The 24,598-nt window shown below is 34.4% G+C and overlaps 1 protein-coding gene across 13 annotated transcripts in view; it reads left to right on the plus strand.

The window, feature by feature from the left end:
• Positions 1 to 24,598, plus strand: part of fhod1 (formin homology 2 domain containing 1) — a 66,852-nt gene that overhangs the window by 36,687 nt on the left and 5,567 nt on the right. For 3 of the 13 annotated variants that reach the window (XR_015495862.1, XM_087261447.1, XM_087261452.1), the window contains exons 11-25: positions 459 to 630; positions 3,837 to 3,941; positions 5,714 to 5,806; positions 6,411 to 6,434; positions 8,491 to 8,535; positions 10,955 to 11,091; positions 13,751 to 13,843; positions 15,414 to 16,354; positions 17,512 to 17,667; positions 17,882 to 18,064; positions 19,488 to 19,607; positions 21,691 to 21,852; positions 22,145 to 22,335; positions 22,468 to 22,660; positions 24,310 to 24,478. Coding sequence is in view for 12 of the 13 variants with exons in the window: in XM_087261447.1 (XP_087117573.1) it covers positions 459 to 630; positions 3,837 to 3,941; positions 5,714 to 5,806; positions 6,411 to 6,434; positions 8,491 to 8,535; positions 10,955 to 11,091; positions 13,751 to 13,843; positions 15,414 to 16,354; positions 17,512 to 17,667; positions 17,882 to 18,064; positions 19,488 to 19,607; positions 21,691 to 21,852; positions 22,145 to 22,335; positions 22,468 to 22,660; positions 24,310 to 24,478 (2,784 nt within the window). In the remaining variant the exon portion in view is untranslated. The remainder of the gene's footprint in view (positions 1 to 458; positions 631 to 3,836; positions 3,942 to 5,713; positions 5,807 to 6,410; positions 6,435 to 8,490; positions 8,536 to 10,954; positions 11,092 to 13,750; positions 13,844 to 15,413; positions 16,355 to 17,511; positions 17,668 to 17,881; positions 18,065 to 19,487; positions 19,608 to 21,690; positions 21,853 to 22,144; positions 22,336 to 22,467; positions 22,661 to 24,309; positions 24,479 to 24,598) is intronic. The other 10 variants (XM_087261448.1, XM_087261453.1, XM_087261450.1 and 7 more) reach the window with 5 other exon arrangements.

Below are 24,598 nucleotides of genomic sequence, written 5' to 3' on the forward strand. Positions count from 1 at the left end.
TAGTGGTATTTTGTGACAGAATACAAACACAGTGCTTAACAGTTTGATGACAAACAAAAGAGCATTATGGTTTTTGAGGAAGAATTTGTATTCAGTGACATCTTTTTTTGTGCAAATTACTAGACAAAAATAATTTTCAGCACTTGAATTTTTCATAAAATGTATCCATAATTTAGCATACCAAGGACAAACTGTGGATACAGTACATGACGTTCATCATAGAAGTTCAGATGGTGTCAAATTGGGATGTAATAATGATCTTTTTTTACTATAACATGTAAAACATGATCAGGAATATGTTATAAGCAACACCAGTAAACACCCTAATCACAATATTCTCTTATTGAGAATCATGTAAATAATTTGATTTCTGCTGTCCATGTAAACATAGCCATAGTTTCAGATCCTGTTTTAACAGATATAGCACTTGCTCTTAACTTGTACTGTTTGTGTTTCAGAGGTGACCCGCACAGCCTCTCCTCAGCTGTCAGACTCCTCAAGTTCTCCTGCTCCTGGCAGTCCTGTGTTGACCAGTCCCTCCTCAACCACCTCTGGCTCCCGAACTCCACCTCTGGCTCTGGTGACTAATGGAGCAGAGTCTGCTGCCGTCCCACAGCAACAACACAACCTGTGAGTATTAGCGGTGTTAAATAAATAATAAAACAGAGCAAAAATTAGTCAATATTAATTAAAGATTAAATTCCCCTGACCTCATGTGTTCGTTTATAATGCAATGCAATATTTGTCCACCTTGTGGCAGTATAGCCTAAGAAAATCAATCAGAAAATGACTTTTAATATTTAATTGAATAATTATTGTAAATAACTCATGTTCACACACACAACTGCAGCAGTGTTATTGAAGTCTTAATTATATACATGTACATGTTATTTGGCTTTTATTTGGTCTAGTATTTACATTTAATTTCATAATACAATTTATAATAATCTTTAATTAACAGTAACAACATTGACAGCCAAAAAACAATCACACACACACACACACACACGCACACACGCACACACACACGCACACACACATGCACACACGCACACTAGCCTTGTTATTTGACTGACAGTAGAGAATTTTACTGACCAAACCAAACATTCGTTCTAGATTTGTTTATGCTTGGGGCTTGCATGTGTGTTTCTCCTATGTGGTCAAGGGTGTGATGGAGGTAAACACACAGTCCTGCTCTTTGCTGTGTGACTTTTTTTATGCTCACATAAACCTGTTGCCCACAGACTACCTGTTGAGTCTTTTTTATGTGTTTTATAACTCATATTCATGAGTTGTTCATCATGATGAATGTCACATTCCTATCTACTGTTTCAAGCTTCAATATATCTGAAAATATACACATAATTGACAACCCTGTATTGATTACAGATTACGCATGAACACCTTAAGGATAAGTTATCCTTGCGCTGACACTCATCCACGACTTCACACAATACATAATCAAGGATCATATTGCATATTCGGTTTATTCTTCAGCAGGTTCATTGCGCTGTGGCGACCCCAGATTAATAAAGTCGAAGAAAAATGAATGAATAAATTTAATTTATTAAATTTTTAATACAAAACTATTTTTATTTACAATCCTTTAAATGATGCACCACGATCACATACTGACACTCAAGCCATCTGTCATTCTTATACATCATAAGTATTTGCATAAACTTGATTTTGCGTAGAAAATAAACTGTTTTTCTTATGCAGGCCAATTATGTAAGTTAGCACTATATAATTTGATTGACACTCAGATATATTGGTTACACAGACCCACACCACACATGAGTGAGCAGCGTTTCAATTTAGCTGCACACACTTGTAAATATTTAAAATGTTTAGGTTGTCAGGTGTTTGAGGGCACTGTAGATGAGGTATGTGAGAAGTTTTGGTTGGCTAAGTCACAGTGTGCCATTTCAAGTGTTGCCTTTGGCCAAGTGGAAATGTCTTATTGAGTCAACAGTTCATGCACATATATGTGGAAAGCGAATGTTTATTTGGGACGCTTTCTTCTCTGCGTAGAGCTGCAGGAATGTTTTGTGTGCTTGGACAGGATGTGTTCGGTCTGTAAGGTCCTGAACTGGGCATAGTTGTAGACTGCCTATCAGCTCTCTTGATCTGAGTACTCAAAATCTTCTGCTGGTTTTATGTGATATACTAAAGAAACAAGGCTAGTTTCAAGCACAGTCTAATTATTCCAATAACATGTCAAGATTTTAGACATTAATTTATATTGTTTAATGTTTTTAATGCCCATTTACATGTTTAGAAATGGATAAATAAATTGCTTAAATATATACAGTTGAAGTCAGAATTATTAGCCCACCTTGGATTTTTTTTTCTTTTTTAAATATTTCCCAAATGATGTGTAACAGAGCAAGGAAATTTTCACAGTATGTCTGATAATATTTTTTTCTTCTGGAGAAAGTCTTATTTGTTTGATTTCGGCTAGAATAAAACCAGTTATTCATTTATTAAAACTGTTTTAAGATCAGATTTAGTAGCCCTTTTAAGCTGTATATTTTTTAAGTTAACCTAATTAACCTAGTTAAGCCTTTAAATGTCACTTTAAGCTGTATAGAAGTGTCTTGAAAAACATCTAGTCAAATAATATTTACTGTCATCATGGCAAAGATAAAATAAATCAGTTATTAGAAATGTGTTATTAAAACTATGTGTTGTACAAATCTTCTCTTTGTTAAACAGAAATTGGGGAAAAACAGGGGGCTAATAATTCTTACTTCAACTGTATATCTAATCATGCATACATCCATGTAACATAAAAACAAAAATTCAGCAAGAGATGAAAATTTGATGTTAATAAATTTACTCTCAAACCTTACTAAATGAGATCTTTACTCTTCATTAGATCATCAAAGAGAATTTTTAGCTGAAACTTTGGTCCTTGGTAGTTCTTAAAATGTATGTCAATGACTATTAGTGTATTAAGAGTAAAAAACAACAACATAAACACCAGTGTAGCCTAATGATACAAGTTATTAGTGATACAAGCAAAACTGGGACTGGTTCAAGAAACATTTTTTTAAAACATTATTAGATTTAAGCACAAGTTGGACATAGTTCTGATTGTCTGTATTTTTGTTGTATAAATGTTGTGTATTCTTTTATATGTGTGTGTTTTTAACTCGTTGAAGTGCAGAGAGTCACCAAGAAACACAAAGGACAACAGTTTCAGCTAACAATCATCTTTAAAGGCATAGTTCACACGAAACTGAAAATTCAGTCATCATTTTCTCACCATCCACTTGTTCTAAAGCTGACTTTTACTTTAGTTGAACGCACAGTAAGATGTTTTGAAGGAAACTGAAAACCTGTACATATGCTATATCCATAGTATTTGTTTTTCCTGCTGTGGATGTTAATGGTTACAGGTTTTGATTTTTCTTAAAATATCTTTTTTTTTTATTTGAAAGCTTTGAAACCACTTAAGGATGAGCAAACAATGGTTACGTTTTTTATTTTTAGGTGAACTATCCCTTAATTGTTCTTCTGAAAAAGAAAAAACTACATCTTGCACAGGCGAGGTTGAGTAAATAGAGAGCAGATTTCCATTTCTGAGAGAATAATCCTTTTATCTGCAGTATAACATTTTCAATTTATATGTAGATTTTTGTCTCTTCTGATGCAGTGCTGCATATTTTCTCTATGTCTATGGGTGGTTGGTCCAATTTTTCTCTGGTTCTTGCTGATGTTTTGGTCCTGTCAACGTATTAACCCTCTGTTTGTCCATGTAACCACCATCACTCTTTCACCTGTTTCTGCTTTCCTATCTTCCCTCCCACGATTCTTTGGTCATTCACTAGGGGGCGCTCTTTTATGAGTCAATACATAGCTCACATGGGGATTTCTAGACGGCGGTTAAAAAAGGAGAGGTCAATAACAGAGGAAAACTCAAGCATCTTCAGCAGGTCTGTATCACCGTTTATTCATCTGCTTCTGCTTTAACTAACTAATTGTTTGATGTTTGTTGAACTTGATCTGAATGCTGATTGTTCTGAGCTTAAATAAACACCAAAAATGTTTTAGATCCAAATTTTTGGTCAGCAAGCTAGAGCAATTTCAACAAAATATTCATCTCATTTCTTATCAACTTTCCATAACATTTGCAAAATACCATATTACTCTCATATACTTGAAATAAGAGTTTTTTTGTATTAAATGGAGTTTACAAAAAAATAATTAAATGGGTGAGAATTCTTTACTCACCCTCCACTTGTTTTAATCCTGTTTCAGTTTCTTCTGTTAAACACAAAAAAGAGATAATAATGGAAACCACATAGTAATAAAAAAAATCTTTTTGACTTCAATTTTTAGTTGAATCAAAGGAACCTTTCTAGTCATCTCAACTAACATCAGTCAAACTGACTAAAACTTTTAGTTAAACTTTGTATAACAAAAGAAAAATTGTTGAAACCTGATTTACTTAATAAAATAAGTTAAAGCAACATAACAGTTTTTGTTGCTTTAACTTTGTCAATAAATTTAATTTACAGAAACTATTAACTTCCCTTTTTTATTAATATAATAATGGTCAATTAAAAATGACAATTACTATAAATATTAGTGTCAACTGTTTCTAACTTTTTCAGAATTACAGTATCTCCTTTTTTGTCAAGCAAAGAAAAAAGAAAGGAACTTAAAGTTTTGAAAGCACTCGAGGGTGACTAAACCATGAGTAATTTACTATCAACTAACTCCTAAATATCTGACAATAAAATAGAAACAATAAAGGTGATCTAGTGGCCACTTATACATACAAGAATACAGAAGCTGAATAAAATAACATTTCAGAATTACATAGAAGCACTGAGTAAATGGACACAGGAAGGTTTCATTTGAAAGAGTTATTGTGATCCCGAATGCTGTTTTTTTTTGTTTTTTTTTTTTAAGTAGAGCTGGAGAAGTTGTCGTTCACAGTTTTCTGTTCACTGCTGCCATGATGTCAGACTGTCTGCAAGATGATAAATAAAAGTGCTGACTACTGGAGCAGCAGAGTTCGCAGTGACCCAGTCGAGGAAGCAGCATTTATTACATTAGCAAACTGGTGTTACAGCTGCATTGTGCTCATAAAGTGATACTGATTTAATGAAAAAGAATGGAATTCATTATATAAAATGTTAATATTTTAATAATGAGAAGAAATTAATTTGTTCATTTGATATTAAATTGCAAAATCAAATGTTTATTTTTGTTAACTTATGATGATGCACCATCAACTAACATGAATGAGTGATGAACACAAAAAACGCACAATATGCATTAAAAAAATCAAGGGACAATAAAAACTTTTCAGTGTTGCAAATTTTTTTTCTCTTTTTTAAAAACATTACCAACATCCAAACTTTAAAACCAAAGTAAATGTAGAAAATTACAGTAACCAACATAAATAAAGGTTTTAAAGACAACAATGGTATTAAAAATAACAAATATAACCTAAATATAAAGTTAAATGTTCATAATAAGTAGCTATAGTAATATTGTACCTATAATAAAAGCTGTGTGCTTTCAAATCTTCACATTTTTGGATTAAATGAAGAGTTTATTTATTGGCATGCACATTTTTTTTTTTACCTTTGAGAGTGTGTGAGTCTAAATATGAATGTGTTTGGACCTGACTTACTGAAACTGCCCATATAATGCAATAGCTGTGACCTTGCACTGACTAACTGTGTCTCCGCAGAGCGTCTTTCTCAGAAACGGACTCTGCTCCGGAGACTCCAACTCAGACGACAGCAGATCAGCCCAGCCGGACAGTGGGAAAGAGAGTCTTCAAGTAAGTCATCAACTCTGATAGGAGGAAACAGGGGAGAAGGCAAAGGGAAAAGATGTGAGAGGAGGTGTAGAAATTGGAGGAGGGAATATTTTTGGGAAGGAGTTGAACTTCTTGAATGAGCTAAAGTGCCGCGAGCTGAAGTGAACTGCTAGAGCTGCGATTGAAACATTTCACAATTGGACTTAATTCATTGACTTTTGAATTATAGGGCCATAGGTAAGTCTTCACTTGCTGATGGCTCCAAAAATACTGCAATTAAGTGCTAACTGGCATGTTAATTATGAAAAAATCAGGAATCAATAGACTGAGGATTCATTTAGTTTTTTCTCTTCTAAAGCTTGATCTCAGGTGTGTTTCTTACTTTTATCTTCTTATACACAGAAATTCTTTATTCTCTGTGCGTAGTTCAGTGTATTATTTGCCTGTTTTTTTCTTCTTCTGCTTTTCCATCACCTGATTACCTTTCTTGTTTTCTCTCAATCTTCTTTTTTTAAATGTGTTCTTTCTCTTTTTCTCCTCATAATATTTGGCACGTCTCCTAATCTCTTTCTCGACTTCTGTGGCGCCCAACATTCCTGCGCTTTGCTTCTCTCTCCTTTTACAGACAGCAGCAGGCAGACAGTGTTTGGTGAGTAGCTGCAGTGTGGCCAAAGAATGTGGCTTTTGGAGGTGCTCGCACTTTAAATCATTATGATGCTTAGTCATTTTGGGGAGACAAAGTCATGGGGAGGCAGGCTTGGAGGAAACAACTTCTGGCTGGAAACCGTGGAATAAATTGGATCGATTTGTTATATCCGCTGAGGACTAATCCTCAAATATGTGTGCTAAAAAATTTAAGGGTTTAAGACTCACTTTTAATAGTAATACACATTTAGGTGTAAATGTTTGCATCCCTGTTTGGGTATTTATGTTATGCTATTCATTAACATGCAGAATATTTAGTTTAGAAGTGAAAGAGATGGTATTAAATGGACAATAATTCTTCTTTCCTATCTGGCTTATTCCTTTATTTTCATTGTTTATTCTGCTTTTTTTCATGGGAAAAGTTCTTTTTTTATTCAGTTGCTGCTTGATGACTCCTGCTTTTATCCCCATATTCATGAAAAAAAATAGATGTAGTTAAAATTCCAGATTTTTTTTCTTTCTTTTCAAAACTTGAAAAGCTTGAAAGTTTAGGATTTAAAGTTAAGCCTTAAAAGTAGTTTAAATGTGTTAAAGGTCGCTTTTTGAAACCAGAGTTCACATTTTTTTATTTCTAAAGGCATTTTATTAGCTCTATATCAACTCAAAAAATTGAAAGTTTAAAATGCCAGAATTTTTATAATATAACTTATAATAACTACACACTATGAATCATTTATTAAGCGTTAGCATATAGTGAATTTATTATTTAAGCATTAACTCTACATTAATAAACATTAGCAGTTTGTAACTGATTCTCGATTTATAAACGTGTATAATGTGCTTAATAATAGTGTTTTCGTAATTTGTGAGTGATTTATTTTTCATTGCTAAATTAGGTATTGCTTTATTTACAAACCAGTTGTATTTAAGAGTAGTCAATGGTTTTTTAAGATCATTCAGAATAAGTTAGTGAATGATTAATAAACTATTGACATCAACATTTATGTATCTTATTTTTCAGGCAATAGTAATGGTTACTATATATGTTAATAAATGCTTCAATAACTCATCTTCATGCAGTTTTGTGAACTAATCTAAAGCGAGTACTATTTATGCTTCATAAATTCCTTATGAATGACAATTAAAGGCTTAGTATTAAATAAACAATAATCTTTGCAATCCTATCAAAAAAAATAAAATGACTGTAAAATGACTGTAAAAATTGGATAAAACAACAATAAAATAATTTAACAATATATTATGATACAGCATTTCAATGTTATTTAGTGATGTTCAAACTGTACACTCATTTTATTTTAGATAAGTTTGCAAAGATTTATTTTTGATTTGATACAGATTCATTTGTGTATCTTCAAATGAATAGAAATGAATAAAGTCATTATTTTCTGTTTAATTTATAACTGAGCCTTTAATTGTCATTTACAAGGCATTTATAAAGCATAAATAGTCCTCACTTTAGATTAGATCATTACCTTATTTTTTTTTCTTATCAACTTTAAAAGCTTGGAGCGTTTAACCTTTTAACAGGCACCACCTGGTTGACCTTTTATCTATAGTTAATTATTATTATACATTTTCATAATGTTTATCAGAGTTGTCAGTATATTATTCAATCCAAGATGTGGGCCAAAAAAAAAAATTAATTAATAAAAAGAATAATTCAAAGTAGTGCACATTAAAAGTTTAAACATAATTAAAAATGTGTTAAAGTTAAGTTTGTTTTTGAAGCCAGAATGCACAGCTTTTATTTCTGAAGTCATTTTCTCTATATTCACTCAAAAAAATGACTTATGCTACTTGTTCAAACCACTTATTTAAAATAAGTCAAAACAACACAATTCTTCATGTTTGGGGGGACAACTTAATTGTTTCATGTTTAATCCACTTAAATTTGAGAAAATGATTAAATTAGCTTATCGATTTGTGGTGGGACAACATGAAGGAATTGTGTTGAACCAAGCATTTTGAAAGGGGTTTGTGTAGTGTAGCCAGTAGGATTGATATGAACAGTGTGTGTAAACTGGAGTGTTTCTCTTCAGTCCAGAGAGTGTGAATAGAGACTTGCCGGTTCTCAGGCATTATGCGTAAGTATACAGCAGCTCATTATGGTGACATGCTCTCTTTCTGCTTATACCAGCATGTGGCCGGGTGTTTGGGGTCTAATTCTGCGCTCAGAAACTGAGGCTGTGTGTGTTTGTGTGTGAACATTAACCTGTCATTTAACTTGAATTATTTTTCATTTCATGTAGTGCATAGGTCTCAATCTTGATTCCTGGAGGGCCACAGCTCTGCACAGTTTTTTTTTTTATCTAACTCTAATAAAAACACAGCTGATCCATCTAATCAAGGTGTTCAAAACTACAAGAGACTATTATGCAGGTTTGAGTTGGAGATGGTTGGAGATAAACTATGCAGAGCTGCGGTTCTCTAGGAGTTGAGTTCGAGACCATTGATATTGTGCAATTCTTGTAATATTAATGATTTATGTAAGGGCGCATTTTTATGTTGCAGTACCATGCATATTTTAACAACTATATAATTGTGTGCTTTGCTGCCTTGGTTATTGATATGTCAGTTTATTCTTTGCACACATGCCTCATTGTAACTCCTAAGTTTACTGAACTCAACTGTTGGATCACTATGGTGGAGAATTAAAGCTTGACTGAGTTAATCAAACTTGATCAGCTTGGTGGTTATCAAAACGAGAACTAATCATTCACGATTAATTTTATACTTTGATTTGTACTAGTTATATTTATGGCAGGGTGAATGGTGGGAAATAAAATGGTGGCTTGTGGTTTTGGGGTTCTAAATGGTGATGGTGGTGGTGGTGGTGTGCTTCGTCAGACACTGGATTGGATTTCTGTGGTGGGATTCAAGGGATGTCTAAATATGTAATTACTGTGTATTGTCATATTGCCTTTTTGTGTAAATGAACATTTTAATCTGTTCTATCTTTATATTATAACTTCTAATAGGTTAATTTTTAATGGTAGATTGATTTAAAACTGAGTCATAGTCTTTTGACTAAAATGGCATATTTTATTTGTCTAATTATTCTTGCTTTAATGTATCTTATATATTTAGTATAGATTTAAGTTTATCCAAATCTAGTGAGATTATTTAAATTGCTCTGTCTTTAAGGCATGGTTCACTCAAAACTGAATATTTATTCTTCATTTACTCACACTCAAATGGTTTTAAACTTGTAGGAATTTCTGTCTTGGGGCGACACGGTGGTGCAGTGGGTAGCACCATACCGTGACAGCATGAAGGCCGCTGGTTCGAGCTCCGGCTGCGTCAATTGGCATTTCTGTTTGGAGTTTGCAAGTTCTCCCCGTGTTCACGTGGGTTTTTTCTGGTTCCTCCGGTTTCCCCCACAGTCCAAAGGCGTGCGGTATAGGTGAATTGGGTAAACTAAATTGTCCGTAGTGTATGTTTGTGAATGGAAGTGTATGAGTGTTTCCCAGTGTCTGTAGCAGTGTTCCCATCTGCTGCATAAAACATATGCTGGATAAGATGGTGGTTCATTTGGCTGTGGCGACTCCAGATTAATAAAGGGACTAAGTCGAAAAGATAATGAATGAAGAAATGTCTGTCTTCTGTAGAATACAAAACAAGATATTCTAAAGAGTCTTTGCAAAAAGCAGCAAAGGAAATCTCTAGGAACTAAAAATACTATGGAAGTTGATAGCTAGTTTTTCCCAACATTCTTTATAATGTCATCCTTTGTGTTTAACAAAAGAAAAAAAACTCAAACCGTTTAAAGCATTTAAGTTTTTGGGTGAACTATGCCTTTAAGTTTATATTAATTAATCGATTCATAATTTAGGAAACAAAAAGATATTAGTGTTTAAACATACAATACAGAACTGTGAGATTTAACTTCTTTATCAAGAACATGTCAAGAACAAGAAACAAGAACATGTCACTTTAGCATAAGTAGGATCTGATGAATACATGAATACAATTTACCAGTACACATCTAATAATTTGTTTACTTGAAGGGAAAGTTCATCCAAAAATTCTGTCATCGTTTACTTGCCCTTGTTTTAAACATTTGGGTTTCTTTCTTCTGTTGAACACAAAAGAAGATACTTTGAAAAATGTTGGGAACCTGTAACCATTGACTACTATAGTAGTAAATAGTAAATTTACATTTTGAAGTGAACCATCCCTTTAAACCAAAATGGGTATTTTGACAGTTTTGTCTCATTCAAATCAAAGCTTGATAGCTCAGTTCCTAAAAAATCCTAATTGTCTTTATTGTATTGAATGACAGAGGAATCCGGAGAGACCAAAATTGCTCCAGAAATCCAGAAAGCTTAAATTTAGTACTGCCTTTGTGATTTATTGACCTACTTTACAGTATCCTGCACCCACTCATTTGAGAGCAGGTCTACAGTTTATAACGTATCTTCAGAATCAAACACTTTTCTTTATCACCCAAAACCCTCCATTTTCAGCTCAGTAAATGAGTGCTTCTCCTCCGGTGCTTTACAGAGACACGTTCTTGCGTTCTCTGGCTGTATCCGAGTGGGAGAAAACGAAGAAGTCGTCCGCCTTACAAGAGAAACCGAGTGAGAGTGAAGCACCCACTGAGACTGAGGAGCAGATCTCCCTCTCCACCACCACAACAGGTGATCCAACCCTGACCTTCTGTTCCTCACAGTGTCACACAGTTATGCTCGCCTCTAAAGTATGCGCCCATTTCGTCCTTTTGAACCTGCAGCACTCCAACTCTTTTGTCCTGTTACACTTTTTCTCATCCACAGCTTGCTCTACCGTCAAAGTCCCAGTCATTATCCTAACATCTTAATCTCTCTGCTTTCCCCTGATCAGTGAAGCTTTACTAAAACCCAAATGCATGTGTGAGTGTGAGAGACTGTTTTGTGGTCATCTATTGGTCTGTTTGTGTGTGTTCACTGTCATGAGGAATTACAAGCTTGTCTACACTCTTTATGTCAACTCCTTCAATACTGTTAATTGCCAAGTCCAGCTAAGCCTGGAATGCACTCTGATTGGTCTAGAGCAAGTCTGTCACGATTATGTAATGAATCCTGCTGAGATTTGTAACTTTTAGAAGAACTCCGACTGCGACAGCTCTGACTGCTTATTGGAACTGCACACTTTTAATTACACTTGTGTCATCCGGTGCATGTCAGGCATAGATAGGAAGTGGCCCAGCTTGATTGATCGCTGGAAGGTTGAAATGATCTTTTTGTGTTTATCTGCTGGAATCATGGTGGTGAAAGTTGCTAATTAAGTGTGAGATGATTGGTTGTTATGGCAGGAATAATTATAGTTGGACACATGCAGGCTGACACAAACCACTAGTCTACGTCTCTGACCCTTCCATTTCCACTTTCACTTTTTTTTTTGTTTATCCACTTCAAATAAAATATTGTATGTAGGTTATTGTTTTACCCAGTAGATTTATTAGCTCAGCTGTTGTTCATAAATAGTCCTTATTTACAACGGTATGGAACACAAACTTACTGTCACATTATTTAGATGTATTACTACAATACTAAAACAATAAGCTATATTGTAGGGCTGATGTGTGATTTAATACAAAAATAATTAATGGATCCTAAAAAATGACCACGTGATCAAACCAGGTTAAGGGCATAGTAAAAATTCTTTAATCAAATATAAACATTTTCTCAAAATTGACTCGTACTCAAGTGATTCTGAAGTAAACTTCTGTTAGACACAAAACAAGATATTCTGAAAAATGTTGTGGGGAAAGCAGCGATTGACATCAGTAGCAGGAACAAACAAATACTATGGAATAAAAAAATACTATGGTCAATGGCTAATTTTTTCAACATTCTTTAGTATATCTTCTCTTGCCTTAACCGGACGAAAGAAATTCAAACAGGTAGTAAATGATGAAAGAATTGTCATTTTTGTGTGAAGTTTCACTTTAAGAAAGTAACAAGTGCACACAGAAGTGACTCCACTGTTTTTTATTACCCTAATTGTTTTTGATGTTTTCAGGTTAATAAAACTATACCAGTGGTGGATATATTTTGTATTTGGACTTTCAGCAGTGGAATTTAACCACACTGAACTAAACTAAACTGAACTTCAACTCTGAAATCTGGACTTCACTAGAACTTCTATGTTAAGTTGTTTTGACACAATCTACATTGTAAAAGCGCTATAGAACTAGAGATGAATTGAATTAAATATTTATTTTATCTTTTGTTTGTTTGTTTGTTTGTTTGTTTGTGTGTGTACTTCATTTATTCATTTTCTTTTAGGCTTGTGCAAAATAATCTTATGTCAAAAGGAAAAACAAGATTATTTTGCTTACCCCATTGGCAGATTATTTTGCTTGTTTTAAGAAAAAACTCACTTAATATTGGCATATTATTGCTGAAAACAAGACAATATGTTTTGCTTGCCTAGAAAATTCTTTTTGATTTAAGAATTGTGAGATATTTAGACAAGAAACAAGACAAAAAATCTAAGTAAGAAAAGCATTTTTTGCAGTGTATTAATAATGATTGGCGAGTTGAGCTTGTTCAATATATTATTTTATTATTGTTTAGATATTCTAATGAATCATGAGACCATATTGTTCAAAAGAAACTCTAGACCCAGTTGATCTCTGTTACCCTGATGAAGGCAAGTGTTTGCCGAAAATTGTAGGCACAGTTTTAAGGAATAGTCTTATTAAAAAAGGCTTTGTAATATTTTTTTCTACATTTTTCTAATGCCTCAGATTTTTTTCATTTGTGCTGTTTAAATCTTTAAAGTTGTAGCAATGCTTTTCTTTTCTAAAAAAAAAAAACTTTTTTTAAGTATTATATCACATATTGAATATTACATTATTTTGCACATTATCACACATCACATTTTTTTCTTCAATACATCACAGCCCCCGTGTATTGTGTGTCTACAGTATGTGTTTACTGTATGATTTATTTATTGATGTTATACAACATTTTTCACAAAAATATCTGTTCTCATCATTATTGAAAAGGTTTAAACCAGATTTCACTGAAAAAGATTGAACTAGAGACTATAATGTGTCTTCTGGATGTTTTTAGATATATTATATGCTTTGAGGTGCCACGCATAATATGAACTCTAAATGTGGTTTCGTTTTTGAAACATGGTGGGGACAGCAGTGATATATTTTGGTTCGCATATTTGCCTTCAGGTTTGAATTTTCAGTTATGTATGTATTAGGCACTGCTAGATCTTTCTTTGTGACACTTGTTTCTTTTTACCCACCCCCCCCCCCCCCCCCCCCCCTTTTAAATTTTCCCATTGTTTGTCTTGCAGAATCTATTAGTGGTCAGGAGTCTCAAGGGGAGAACGTGAGCAGGCACACCCTGGAGCAGCCAGAGGACACGACGACAGCCCACAATGAAGCAGGCAAGAGATTTAATTCCAACACCATCAGCACACTCAAAATAATTAGTTTTTTGTCTTGTTTCTAGTCCAAATATCTAAAAAATATGAAATCAAGTAAAAAATATTGACTTTAATTTTAGAAATACTAATTCAATATTTAGTTTTTTTTCCATAAAACTATCTGAATAATCATATATTATTTCCAATTAAAGATTATTTTGCTTACCTTAATGGCTAATTATTTTGCTTGTTTTAATTAAAAACTTAATTTTGACTTATTATTTCTGAAAACAACACAATTGGTATTGCTCGTCTAGAAAATAGTTCTTTATTTAAGATTTCTTTTTAAGATATTTGGACATTGCTTGAACATACTGTTAAACATCTACATTTCTAATTCACAGTTCTGCTTTGCCAGTAACTCAATTTCAAGTAACTAGTCAAAAGAGACATGGCTTTTTGTGCAAAGTTATTGTAATAAACAGCCTTTCTTTTACTCCACTTGCCATCTATTGACCTGTGGGTTTCTTTATCCAGCTTTCAGCTCAGTGTAAATCTCACACGCAGAGCAATAGTCAAGCATTTCTGTGTCAGGGAGGGCTTCTTTGGGAGGTCAACAGCTTTATTTCCAGCAGAAATATTTAAAGTGGAACTATTTGAGTGATTCTATCTCTTCCTCTAGTGGCCTCGTTGTAAATGACACAGCCACTAACAGGCTCGCCGTCCCGAGAGTGTAAATTAGCTGCAAAAGAGGGCAGAGATGTAAACTGTTTAAATTTGTAGAAGGGGATCTCCCCTTTCTAGTTTCCGTTTTGGCTTATTGAGGGGTTTAGGCAGTTAACACTAGATGATACCATGCTGTTAAAGCTGGGAGCAGCTACTGCTGGTGGTCTGCACTGGGCTTTCTAAAACTAAAGGATAGTAACATGCAGAAACTATTTAATCTGTGCTTGCAATGACTACTTTGAAGGTACTGTAGGATGTTTCTTTTTGGATGAAGTTACTATATGTTGATCACCATGGATCTGTTAAATTATTGTTTGTGGCACATTGTTTGATAGTCTAATCATTTTGATTAATGTTACTATATTTAAGCAGTTAAATATTTTCTTGTTATGATCATTACCTGACAAATCTTATCTTTATTTTTTATTTTTCTGTTAATTATTAATTATATATGATTCTGTGTAAATAGATAGTGTGTTAAAGGCATTAATTGTAAATACTTAATAAGAATTTACATATTATCCCATAATAATGTACAGTGTGATCAATGGACAATGGCCAATAGTACTTCATACAAACCTGCCCATTCCTGCCTTCAGGCTTATTTTCTATCTTAATATGATGTTAACTTAAAATAATTTTACAAATGTGAAGGAAAAAAGTATTTATTAATTTTATTTTATTTATTTATTTTAAAGGTTTTATTATTACTAACTCTTAATATTTGTTGTATTTATTTGATTGACTAATTTTAGGATGAATAAAATTACAAATATCAAAAATGTCATATTCGCATTTAACAAATATGATGATGATGTACATTGTTTTCACTGCAGCACTGAATGTTATATTGTGATTCCTCTAGAGGGTGGTTTGCAACACCAGGGCAGCACAGCGGAGCAACACAGCACCCTCTCTGATGACCAGAGGTTCGTGATGGACATGCTCTACTCCAAAAGCAACACCAGTTCCGGAGCTCTAGAAAGTCCCAGTCTGGAAAGTGCACTTGAGGGCCATGGGATCAGAAGCATGGCAGTTCGGCTCTCCAGACTGCAGTCTTCGTCTTCTCAGCCCACAGAGGACCCCTCCCGGCGGGCAGAGCTGGAGAGTCTAGGTGGCACAGCTGATGCTGCTCGTGCCAGATTAGCAGAGGAACAGAAGCTGAAGAAGCTGCGTCCACAGTACAGTATTGAAGCCGAAACGCATTCACAGAGTCTGGAGAAGACCTTGATGACACCACTGTCCAGAGGGAGTCAGGATGCCTGGGATAAACTGCAGCCCAGCTCCAGACCTCTGCGGATTAAAGATCTTGATTTCTCAGATCTGATGGAGGAGGAGGATATTGATGTGCTGGATATAGACACTTTTGATACTGGCCTGTCTAATGTTATACCTCCACCTCCTCCTCCAGTGCCAGGACTGGGTTCTGCTCCTCCTCCTCCACCACCACCTCCTCCCCCTGGACCTGCTGGTCTGTTTTCACCACCTCCACCTCCTCCTCCTCCTCCACCTGGATTTGCTGGTTTGGCTTCACCTCCTCCTCCACCTCCTCCTCCTGGAGGTTTGAGTATTCCTCCACCTCCCGGACTCTTTACCACGTCCCCGTCACAGGGTTTGGATCCTGCTTTTGTGAAGAAACGTAAAACAGTAAAGTTGTTCTGGAAGGAACTGAAGCAGTCTGACAGCCCCAGAAAGTGCAAGTTTGGGAGGGGAACAGTGTGGGCTTCACTTGATAAAGTGGATGTCGATACAGCCAAGCTGGAGCACCTTTTTGAGTCCAAAGGAAAGGATCTTCCAGTAGCAAAGGTGCAATGAGCAAAAACTCTTTTGGTATAACTCTATTTTGTAATAATCTTATAGAATATATATATATATATATATATATATATATATATATATATATAATGTATGTATATATATGTATATATGTATGTATATATATGTGTGTGTGTGTGTGTGTATACATATATATATATATATATAGTGATAGTACACCGTTTATGTGTCATATACAGTCATGTAAAACAATTATGACATCCTATGAAATTTTAATGTTTCCATATTAGGACATAAAACATATTTTTGGCAGGTATTTACTAAATATTTAAAAAATAAAACCTCAGATGACCAGAATGTGAGTGAGCGAGCGAACACAATGCCCATACAGCTAAACCCAAAATTAGGTCATGTAACAATACACAAAGGAAAGACAACAATCAAGGTGTTGCAATAGTCCATTCTAAGCCCAGACCTCATTCTGACTAAAATGCTGTGACGAAAGCTGTGGAAAAAAATCCAAAATGATCTTTTATGTGTTTTTAATGTTATAAAACTTGCAATTTTGAATTTTAAAAGATCATGGTATAAATATTTAAAAGGACAGTTAGTGTTTTTGAGCTGCGCTGTGATTCTTAATGATGTTTTTAAAAGTCATTGAATTATTCTTGTTCTAAATATGTCTGACAAGATTTTTTAATATGTAAGCTATTGTTACATGGAATGATGTCTTAGTGTAAAAATCTGTAAATCAGAATGAAAATGTATAATAGTTAATATTTTTTGCTAAAAAAAACTATTAATCAATATACACTGCACTGCAATTGCCTCCTAAAACAAGAAAAAAATTCTATTCCACTTTTACTGTTTTGATGCTTGAAAACCCTTTGTGTATTTGACCCTCAGTAATAAAACTAATACACATAAACTCTATATAAAGTTTTAAATGAAGCATTAAATAATGGGACACACAAATGCCAAACTGGTAAACTTGTTTATGAATAATCTACTCAGACGGTCTAAAAAATTACTATATTTACTATTTGTCTCTGACATTTAAGTCATTTGATTAATCAGGGGTCACTGTGGGGATGACTACTATTGAATGCAGGTTTTTGTATGGCCTGCACTTGCTATAAAGTATTTAGCTTTGTTCATTTAAGTATTCTTTATTGTTTTTCCTACAGAAAGGTGCTGAGGTGAAGAAAGCAGCAATTTCAGTGCTTGATCCTAAGAGAAGCAATGCCATCAACATCGGCATGACTGTATTACCTGCTATACATGTGATCAAAAGTGCCATCCTCACCTTTGACGAGTTTGCCATCAGTAAAGAAGGCATCGAGGTAATGTAGCACTTTTACCCACAGGGGGCAGTAGTGGCTCACTTAATATTTGTTTTTGCATTCTGTACATTACATTTCTCTATTGTCAATAAATAATTTATTTTTGGCCTTAAACTTCACACAAATATATATGTACATTTTTAATTGACATGTTTTTGTGATTCATTTAGGAAATCTAATATGGAATAGTTTTTGCTTCCTTCTGTATCTGTAGAAAATCCTAACCATGACACCAACAGAGGAAGAGAAACAGAAGATTCAGGAGGCTCAGCTGGCCAATCCGGATGTACCGCTGGGCACTGCAGAGCAGTTCCTGCTCACACTCTCCTCTATCAGCGGCCTAACAGCCAGATTACAGCTCTGGGCCTTTAAACTCAACTATGAGACCCTTGAGAAGGTCAGTGCACTGGAATAAGTCCTATTTTAATAATGAAAATTATATTAAAAACAGTTTTCTTCATTAGTATTGTCATCTTATTTATACAAGTTGTGTTAGTAAGTTATGTTGCACCATGTTAAGTTGACCATTTGGAATTTCATATACAATACTGTTAAGAAGTTTGGATATTTTTGGATTTCACTTTTTAAATACCTCAAGTTAGCTCCGTCTCACTGCAGTTTTTAATAATCTTACAAAATTGTTGAAAATCAGACTTCACAAACATAACTTTCATGTCACACTGTAAGATTTCAGTTGTCATAAAGTCAGACTGAATGACAATAAAGACGTGCCAAACGCAAGAATACGCGCAAGAAAACTCACTCAGAGTTTGATGTCCTCAATCTGTGACACCTTCACTATAATACCTCATGGCAAGTATAAACAAACTCTAGTGGTCATTTTTCTCACAGCATGTCTCAATATTAAACTAAAAAAAGACTGTTTTGACATTTCACACACTAGTTGAGCTGATTGCATTATCAGATTCTGCTCTCCTATTGGTTTGATGGGCGTCATGACGGAAGTTGAAGTCTTCTGACACTGCCAGAATTTCATCGAAGGGAAGATTTGATCACAATGGCCAGTGAGCGGCTGTCAGTGAACATGTCAAACCAACAATCAAAGATCACAGATTTGGCCTAGGATTTCAGCAATATTTTAGGATTTCACAAATTTGACAACCAAAATGTTTTAAAACAACCAAATCATTGCTGAAATCACACAGCGTGAGCAGGGCTTTAAGCAAAAGTTTGAGGAATCCAATATACAAAAAAAGTAGTATTTCATCTTAAGGTAAATTAAAATATTTCTGTTATATGAAAATGTTTTCATTTAAAGTAAAAGTTATCTTTTTAAATATATTTAAATGTATTCATTTCTGTAATGCTAACTTTTTTCAATGTTTTCAACATTTTTTCAATTAATCTGGTTGTACCCACTCTTAGATCTAACTAGTTCAGCTGCATTAGAAACGATTGTTCAGTGTTGATATACATGAATTATGTTGATGTAAATGTCTATACACTTACTAATCATTTAATTAGATTACCTACAAAAAATCTATTTTAGTATGACTAATAAATATCTGTTGAACTGATATCTTGCTTTATATTGCTTGTTGTGTCAGTGAGCTAGAGCAGTATGTCCATATTTAAATATCTTTCTGTCCATTTTCAGATTTACACACAGTCATATTTTGTTTTAGTATTGCATTCTGGCTAATCTGGCTGAACTGAAAAAGGAAAAATTGTATGCTTACACTCGGTTCTGTCAACCTTGATTGTTAATAACTTTAGTGTGCTTCCAGCAAGGTTTTAATGTACTATTCTTTATCCCTCTGTGTCCTCCTTCTCCTGTTCCTTACCCATGAATGTTGCAGGAGATTGCAGAGCCTCTTTTTGACCTGAAGCAGGGCATGGAACAACTCGCCAAGAACAAAACCTTCAAACGTATCCTAGCAACACTACTGGCCATTGGCAACTTCCTAAACAGCTCAAGGGTAAGTGCTTCACCTCTTCTGCAGAGGTACTGTAGATACAGTCTGACAGACACATGCCATTATCCAAAGCAGGTCTACAGTATGTGGATGCTTTAATCTGTTGTTGTGGCCGGTGGAAGATTAAATATGATTAAGACCCAGCATGGCACATTTTCTCTGTTGTAGAATGTTTATGACCTCTTGACCTGGAAGATACTGATCACTATCATTTGTAGAACATTTGTGTTGTTTTGAACCACAACCGACACACTTATTTTCAAATTTAACGTGATGGTTTACTGAAAAATGAAAATGTACTGTTACTGCAATTTACTCAGCCTCAGACCATCTGAGATATAGATGGCTTTTTGCTTCAGTGGAACATTAAAGGTTTTTTTTTTTAAAGCTAAAACCATGGTCCTTGGAGATTTATTACATGCCATTAAAAGTCAATGAGCACTGGTACTTTAAGACAAAAGCATACAGGCAAAAATGTATTTAAAAAATAATAAATAATCTTAGCTCTTAGACTTTACATTGAGGTTTTACAATAGATGAACACTGTCAGAAAACTTTATCTCTAAGATTCACTTTATAAGACCTTATAGTAATTTTTTAGGAGCCACAAATATTCATTTTGTTTGGCCTTTATATTTTTTTATATGTTTTGTGGCAATAAGATTATAACTGTACTGTGTGTTAGCACAGTGGCCATGTTCATCAATGTAAAAACAAAAAAACAACATTAACATTATAGCTGACACTGTAAAAGCTCATTTCCAGCCACTAGACTTTTCTGACAGGGTATTCGAGTGTCATCGAGTGTCAGAATGTTGTGGGATTGCTGTTCAGGAGTAATGATTGTGGATTATAAATAGAGAAACTTAGTGGTTTTTATTTTAATGTGTTTTTAAAGCCTGACGGTAGTTTGACGGTTGTTTGTTCTAAAAATACAAAATAATGACAAAAAAAAATACTAATTTGTTGATGAAATTTTCTTACCCCTTGGTTTAAAGTGTGGTCCTAAAATATCTCTTTCGAAGGGATGTATACCCCTTCCTCTTAGCCTTAAGCCTTCAAGCTAAAGAGAATTGGGACACCCTTACCCCTTCATGGGAACGTGCAAAACGAGAGGTTGGGGTAAGGGCTAAGGGGTAGCCATTGACTTGCATTTTATAAATCACAAAGGAACATAGTTTAAGCTGAATTTTTTGGGATGTAAGAGGAAAATCCTAAGTAACTTTTTTTATTGTATTTTTCCCTGTTCTCTGAAAATTCATAGTTTTTCCATTTAATCTAATTGTTTGTGCTATAAGATCTGATTTGGATGATTTTTTATTCTTATTTTTCTGATATGTGATGAATTCATTTATTTATATATGTATGCACATTGTGTGCTCAGCATATATAAGTACACCCCTCACAAATCTTTTAAATTCATATTTTTAATAGGAAGCTTTACAATATTATATTTGTGCATGTACATTAGATTAGTCAGTACTGAAGCCAAATCTGGAGCTAATCTAACAAAATAACTTTCAATAACAATCCAAAAATGAGTACATCCAAATTTATGTGTTAAATGAAAAAATATTAAATGCAAATTAAAAAAGAGGAAAAAAACAAGAGAAACAAAAAAATATATATAAACATTTAGTTGGTTGTATTTTTTGTGCAATACTTTGCCTGAATTTTAATAATGTATTATCTTTAAATTTCTGAATATATTTGGTGACTAAAATATTATTTTAATAAATATATCTGTTAAATAAATCTGTTTTGTTTAAATGCACAAAAATGCATTGCCTGTATACAATCAGAAATGAATAAATAAATTCATTTTCAAGATGGGGTGTACTCAGTATATATAATAAACGAGGTCTTTACAGCACTACCTCTTCTTCTGTCTTGATGTCTGTTACAGTGGCATGTAAAAAACTGACTGTTAATTACCGTTAAGGAAATGTCCTTTAATTTGTGCCATGCTTTGTTCTGTAATAAACAATTTGAATACACTATTTGTTTATAATTTAGTGAGAAAGACATAGTAGTTCATAGAACATCACATGGTGATTTTAATTGCCGTTTCTCATCTGTATCGCAGGCGAAGGGCTTTGAGCTCGGTTATCTGGAGAAGGTGACCGAGGTGAAGGACACTGTGCACAGACAGTCTCTGCTTCATCATACCTGCAATTTTGTGGTGGAAAATTACCCAGATACGACTGACCTTTACTCTGAGATCCCTGCCATCACACGCTCTGCTAAAGTAGGTGACTCTCTATGTGCAGTGTCTTTGTTCTGTTTGTTTCATACCTTTTAAAAGTAACATTAATTATTAAGTGGTGCAGGGGTTTTCATGCTATCCATCTTGTAGGCTTTTATAGCAGCTGCTCTGTTTCTGTAGCACATCTTGTAAAGGTTGGCATTATAACTCGGGAAGGAACTGCTGTGTTCATGGGTTTCTTATTTGGTTCTGTTTCTGCCATTGAAGGCACTTATGGAAATATCCATTTGGCTTTTATTATCATTTATCACTCCTGCCTTGCCCTTTATCATAGGTGGAGTTTGAGCAATTATCCGAAAACCTGATTCAGTTGGAAAGAAAATGCAAAACGTCCTGGGACAACCTTAAAGTTGTGGCCAAGCATGAAACTAAACCCAACTTAAAAAACAAAATGACTGAATTCCTGAAAGACTGTACTGAAAGAATCATCATCCTGAAAGTCGTGCACAGACGCATTATTAACAGGTAAAACGCATGATGAACTATGGTAAAATGAATGTAAATTACCTAAGCTGATATGCATGAATGCTCTTTGGTTAATACTTTAATTAGACTGAACTGGAACATATAATAATTTCTGCTTCTCCCACTTTGCAGGTTTCATTCTTTCCTGTTGTACTTGGGTCATCCTTCATACTCGGTGCGGGACACTAAAGTGACTCATTTCTGTAAGATCATCAGTGAGTTTGCCCTGGAGTATCGCACCACTCGTGAGAGAGTCCTCACTCAGAAACGCAAGCGTGCCGTCCACCGAGAGCGCACCAAAACCCGGGGCAAGCTAATCACTGAGGTGTGCAATCAAAAGCTCCTCAGAATATTTTCATGAATTGAAAGCAGTGCGTTACACTGAAATGTCCTTTGGTTTATTCCATTAGTCTAATTCCATCAGGTTTAAACATACCCTGCAAAATCTACAAAACGGTAATCATGTTAACAAAACGAGGATCATAAAAGTTTCATTTTTTTTTATTTATTTAGTTCATCCTTAAATTGTTTTATCCTTGAATACATTTTTATGTAAAAGATGTTTATATAAAGTACGCAAGACTAAATAATTGCTCGATCTTTAGTTAGATAGTTTAAAGGGTGTTGTTTTAAAGCTGTATATCTTTTTCAGATCACACATTTTGGAAATGTACTATTTACTCTATTAATTTCAGTAAATAATAATGACCAGCAGGTTCATAAAAAGACAGAAAAGTATCAAAGAAAAACCCTATATAACATATGCCATGTTCATATATTCAAGTTTGGTGTACAATAGTGATTTGGTGAAAACAAACCCAAATTTGATTTAGTATTTATTTCATTAATGTTCTGACTGTGGTCATTAGTCTTTTGCACAACTGTGCATTTATGAAGTATGCAGTCCACTCCAATTTACCCAGACGTAGCACACACAAGTTTCAAGAAATCTAAATGTATAGAAAAATGTAACTCAAAACACAATCCTCATTTTAATGAGTTTAGTATTTTAACTTGTTTTGTTTGTTTTACAGTGAGCTCAAAATTGTTATCCACAATTTTCACATATTAAATTAATGCCCTCAGGCTGAGTCAATTATGTTTACACACTGGATCAGAAAGATTAATCTGTTAATAAAAAAAAAATCATTAATTGGCTCTTTGGATCATCCCACAGATTCTTAATAAGATTGTCATCTCTCCTTCCTCTCTTCATAATATGGGTATTAAATGGCCTTACATTTTTTCTTTTACAAAACCTTTGTAGTGAGTGTGCTAGGACCCTCATTCCGACAGCCCAAGCTCCAGTCTGGAGATGCTCAACCCTAAAGCTACACTGATGCTTTTTCATGCCATTTTATGGATTAGGGTTTCATGTATTTTTAATGCTGGCTCATAAAAACAGTGCACTTGTATGCTTTTCTGGGCAAGCCAGAGTGAACACTGCTGCTAATAGTGGTTTATAAACGCATATTCCTGCAAGACAAAAGGGTCAAGGTCAGGATTTTTGTTAATTATTTTAAATTTAGATAGTTTTTTTTTATTACAGTGTGTTTGTACAACTGAAATATAGGGTGGAATAAGGTTTTTGCCTCTACTGTATTTTAAATAATTTGAAACTTTTATTTTTAGTGATACAGTAGTAATTCATCAGTCCTTTCTTAGTCTTGAGCAGTTAAACTTTACTCTGTTCAAAGTCTTAAAGACCCAGAACAAATGGTGGTCCATGTTTAAACACTCTGCAATACTTAGCAACTGGGTCAGTTTTCTCCATTGTCCCTCTTCGTTTTTATTGACATTATACCACACATGTTGTCAATACAGTGTAACTGATATTGAATCCATGGTGTTTGTTTTACCATTACATGGCCCTATCCTCAACCCCACTGTATCACATACAAGCACCAATTGAGTGGATTCAGACTCATCATAACTAACTAATCACATAACTAATCAACTATTTTTCCCCCACAGACAGAAAAGTTTTCTGGAGCAGTTACAGAGCTGTCTCTGGATAGCAGCCCATCCCCAGTGTTTTCAGCAGTAGAATCAGAGCCAGCCCAGGAGGAGCATGAAAACATGAAAAACCTGCTCATCGCCAACAACGACAACAAGCTGCTGCGCCGGAGCCGTGCCGTACGAAGTAAGAGAGCACAACACTGCAAATCCAGATTTAAGAGTTATCAGTTCAGCCCAGTGACAGAGAGCCCTCCTGCTGCTGCTCCACCATCCTGTGGAATCTACGTCTTGCTCTTCTTCAGCT

The sequence above is a fragment of the Danio rerio genome, chromosome 7 (genome assembly GCF_052040795.2).
Source record: "Danio rerio strain M-AB ecotype USA chromosome 7, GRCz13ab, whole genome shotgun sequence".
Classification (NCBI taxonomy): Eukaryota; Metazoa; Chordata; class Actinopteri; order Cypriniformes; family Danionidae; genus Danio; species Danio rerio.